At 61.2% G+C, this 3,457-nt stretch overlaps 1 protein-coding gene across 1 annotated transcript in view; it reads right to left on the bottom strand.

Moving 5' to 3' along the window:
- Nucleotides 1-913, bottom strand: part of DUSP6 (dual specificity phosphatase 6) — a 4,740-nt gene extending 3,827 nt beyond the window's left edge. Inside the window, exon 1 of the mRNA XM_008577544.1 lies at nucleotides 62-913. Coding sequence (XP_008575766.1) covers nucleotides 62-461 — 400 coding nt within the window. The 5' untranslated portion in view covers nucleotides 462-913. The remainder of the gene's footprint in view (nucleotides 1-61) is intronic.
- Between the last annotated feature and the right edge of the window lie 2,544 nt (nucleotides 914-3,457).

Below are 3,457 nucleotides of genomic sequence, written 5' to 3'. Positions count from 1 at the left end.
GCCCAGCCCGCGGCCCCGCGCCCCCGCCTCGCCCCGCGCGCCGAGCTCTCCGGGCGCGTACCTTCCAGGTAGAACGCCCGGCAACCCTCGTCCTTGAGCTTCTTGAGCAGCAGCCCGAGCACCGACTCGCCGCCCGTATTCTCGTTCCAGTCGCTGCTGCTCTCGTCGTAGAGCACGACCGTGTCGGTGCCGCAGCGCCGGGTGAAGCGGTCTCGGTCCTCGCCACGCGTGAAGAGCGCGCGCAGCGGCAGGTTGCCCTTCTGCAGGCGCCGCAGCATGATGCCCGGGATGGCCACGTTGATGGCCGACTCGATGTGCGACGACTCGTACAGCTCCTGCGGCCGGCAGTCCATCAGCAGCAGCCGCTCGTTGCCCAGCTCCAGCTGCTCGTTGAGCCACGCCACCGTCTTGCTGATAGCCATTTCCGACGCGCAGGGCACGGGTCTGAGCGTATCTATCATGGGGGTCGAGCTGCGGGCGGGCGGGGTGCCTATCAGACGCCCCAAGGGGCACGCATAGGCCGAGCACGCCGCGCGAAGCCGCCGCTCTCGCAGCGGGGTTTGATTCCGCCTCGCCTTTCCCAGGCCGGGGCTAGCGGTTGGGGAAGGCGAGACAGAGTCGAGCCGGCGGTTCCCCTGCCTCCGGCTGCAGCCGCTGGCTCTCGGTGTCAATGAGTCTCTCTGAATGAAGCTGCCCAGACAGTTTTGTTCCTCCCCAGTGAATGAAATCCTATTAATTCGGACTCCGTGCTCCTGAGAAAGGAGAAAAAAGTCTAGCGACTCCTAATCCCTCCCTCCGAGGCTGCACCTCGAATCTACCCGGGCGTCTTACTCCCCGGAGTATCCAAGGCTGGATTTGCTCACTGTCCCTTGGACTCAGCCCTCGCACACCCCCTGCGAGAGGCAGCTCCTCAATGGATACAAACAGCGAGCGCCTCAATGGATACATTCTCCGGGCCAGCCAATGAGCGCGCTGCGGAAGGGGCTGTTGCCGTGGGGACGGGCCGGCTGGAACAGGTTGTGTTGATGAATTGTTAATGAGTTTGTCATTCACAAAAACGGAAAGGAATTTCCGCTCCGGATAAGCCCCAGTGCAAACAAGCTGCAACAGCGGGCTCGGCGGGAGGAAGGAGAAAGAAGAGGCGGCGGCGGCGGAGGAGGAGCGGGGCATATAAACCAGGGCACTTTAGTCGTCTCATGTTTCCTTCTGTTGAGAGTTCACACTTCGCGTCGGAACTTCTGCGCACAAATGGTGCAATTAGCGTGCACAAAAGCCCTTGTTTGCGACGCCTGTGCTCGCGAGCTCGCTTTAGGAAAGCCCAGCCCGCGGCCCCGCGCCCCCGCCTCGCCCCGCGCGCCGAGCTCTCCGGGCGCGTACCTTCCAGGTAGAACGCCCGGCAACCCTCGTCCTTGAGCTTCTTGAGCAGCAGCCCGAGCACCGACTCGCCGCCCGTATTCTCGTTCCAGTCGCTGCTGCTCTCGTCGTAGAGCACGACCGTGTCGGTGCCGCAGCGCCGGGTGAAGCGGTCTCGGTCCTCGCCACGCGTGAAGAGCGCGCGCAGCGGCAGGTTGCCCTTCTGCAGGCGCCGCAGCATGATGCCCGGGATGGCCACGTTGATGGCCGACTCGATGTGCGACGACTCGTACAGCTCCTGCGGCCGGCAGTCCATCAGCAGCAGCCGCTCGTTGCCCAGCTCCAGCTGCTCGTTGAGCCACGCCACCGTCTTGCTGATAGCCATTTCCGACGCGCAGGGCACGGGTCTGAGCGTATCTATCATGGGGGTCGAGCTGCGGGCGGGCGGGGTGCCTATCAGACGCCCCAAGGGGCACGCATAGGCCGAGCACGCCGCGCGAAGCCGCCGCTCTCGCAGCGGGGTTTGATTCCGCCTCGCCTTTCCCAGGCCGGGGCTAGCGGTTGGGAAAGGCGAGACAGAGTCGAGCCGGCGGTTCCCCTGCCTCCGGCTGCAGCCGCTGGCTCTCGGTGTCAATGAGTCTCTCTGAATGAAGCTGCCCAGACAGTTTTGTTCCTCCCCAGTGAATGAAATCCTATTAATTCGGACTCCGTGCTCCTGAGAAAGGAGAAAAAAGTCTAGCGACTCCTAATCCCTCCCTCCGAGGCTGCACCTCGAATCTACCCGGGCGTCTTACTCCCCGGAGTATCCAAGGCTGGATTTGCTCACTGTCCCTTGGACTCAGCCCTCGCACACCCCCTGCGAGAGGCAGCTCCTCAATGGATACAAACAGCGAGCGCCTCAATGGATACATTCTCCGGGCCAGCCAATGAGCGCGCTGCGGAAGGGGCTGTTGCCGTGGGGACGGGCCGGCTGGAACAGGTTGTGTTGATGAATTGTTAATGAGTTTGTCATTCACAAAAACGGAAAGGAATTTCCGCTCCGGATAAGCCCCAGTGCAAACAAGCTGCAACAGCGGGCTCGGCGGGAGGAAGGAGAAAGAAGAGGCGGCGGCGGCGGAGGAGGAGCGGGGCATATAAACCAGGGCACTTTAGTCGTCTCATGTTTCCTTCTGTTGAGAGTTCACACTTCGCGTCGGAACTTCTGCGCACAAATGGTGCAATTAGCGTGCACAAAAGCCCTTGTTTGCGACGCCTGTGCTCGCGAGCTCGCTTTAGGAAAACTTGCGCTGACTTTTTTCCCCTCTTTATTCCCTTCAAACTCATTTGGACCCGAGTTCGCCCTAAGCCCCCGCCCTCCTTTAGGAGTGTGTGGCATTCGTTTGCCAGCTTTAAAAGCCCTGTTCTGTTTGCTGTGATGTTCTTTTAGCCGAGGCTGTGTTGGGGCTGGTGAACTGCTTGGGCTTTAGTGACCGACGAGGTGTTAAATGTTAATCCAACATCTTTAGAAACCAACCAGGATTTTGTTGAAACATTTTAAAGGAAACAAACAAACAAACGTCTGGTTTTCCAGAAAATCAGAAACAAGTATCTTTTTTTTTCCCCCGCAAGCGTTTTATTGTTTTTCTAAAGCATTGCAGAGTACAGAAACACACGCTTTGTACAGTCCTGATGCTTTTATTTCTCTCCGGCAGCGTGGGGCGTTATGAGCTATTGTTCCGGGGATCTAAGTCACCTCTCTCCCCATCCCCCGCCGTCACCCCCGTGCTGGGGGTCACGCTCGTTAATAGTTTCTGGGTGAGGAGCTCGGCTTCTGACGGAGGAGCCGGCCTGGCGGGGCTGCCTGGACGAGGTGCGCTGGGACGCGCCGGGCCGGGCGGCCCATCCCCGCCATCCCCGCCATCGACAAGGCTTAGGGAAGTCGTCCCGCGAAGTCTGCGGGCTGCGGGGGCTCAGAAGGCGGGCTCGGCACTTGGTTAAACAGGGAGACCTGTCAGAGGGTCGCCACCCGCCTCCACTCCCCCCCTCCCCCACCGGCGCGGGGCACCCCTAGAGCACCAGCCGCGCCTGCGCCCTGCGTCCTCGCCACCGCCCCCCCCCCCTGCCC

This window comes from Galeopterus variegatus, unplaced genomic scaffold, assembly GCF_000696425.1.
Source record: "Galeopterus variegatus unplaced genomic scaffold, G_variegatus-3.0.2 Scaffold1531, whole genome shotgun sequence".
NCBI lineage: Eukaryota > Metazoa > Chordata > Mammalia > Dermoptera > Cynocephalidae > Galeopterus > Galeopterus variegatus.
Note: the sequence above shows the minus strand (reverse complement) of the source record. Positions and strands in the feature narration are given on the sequence as shown.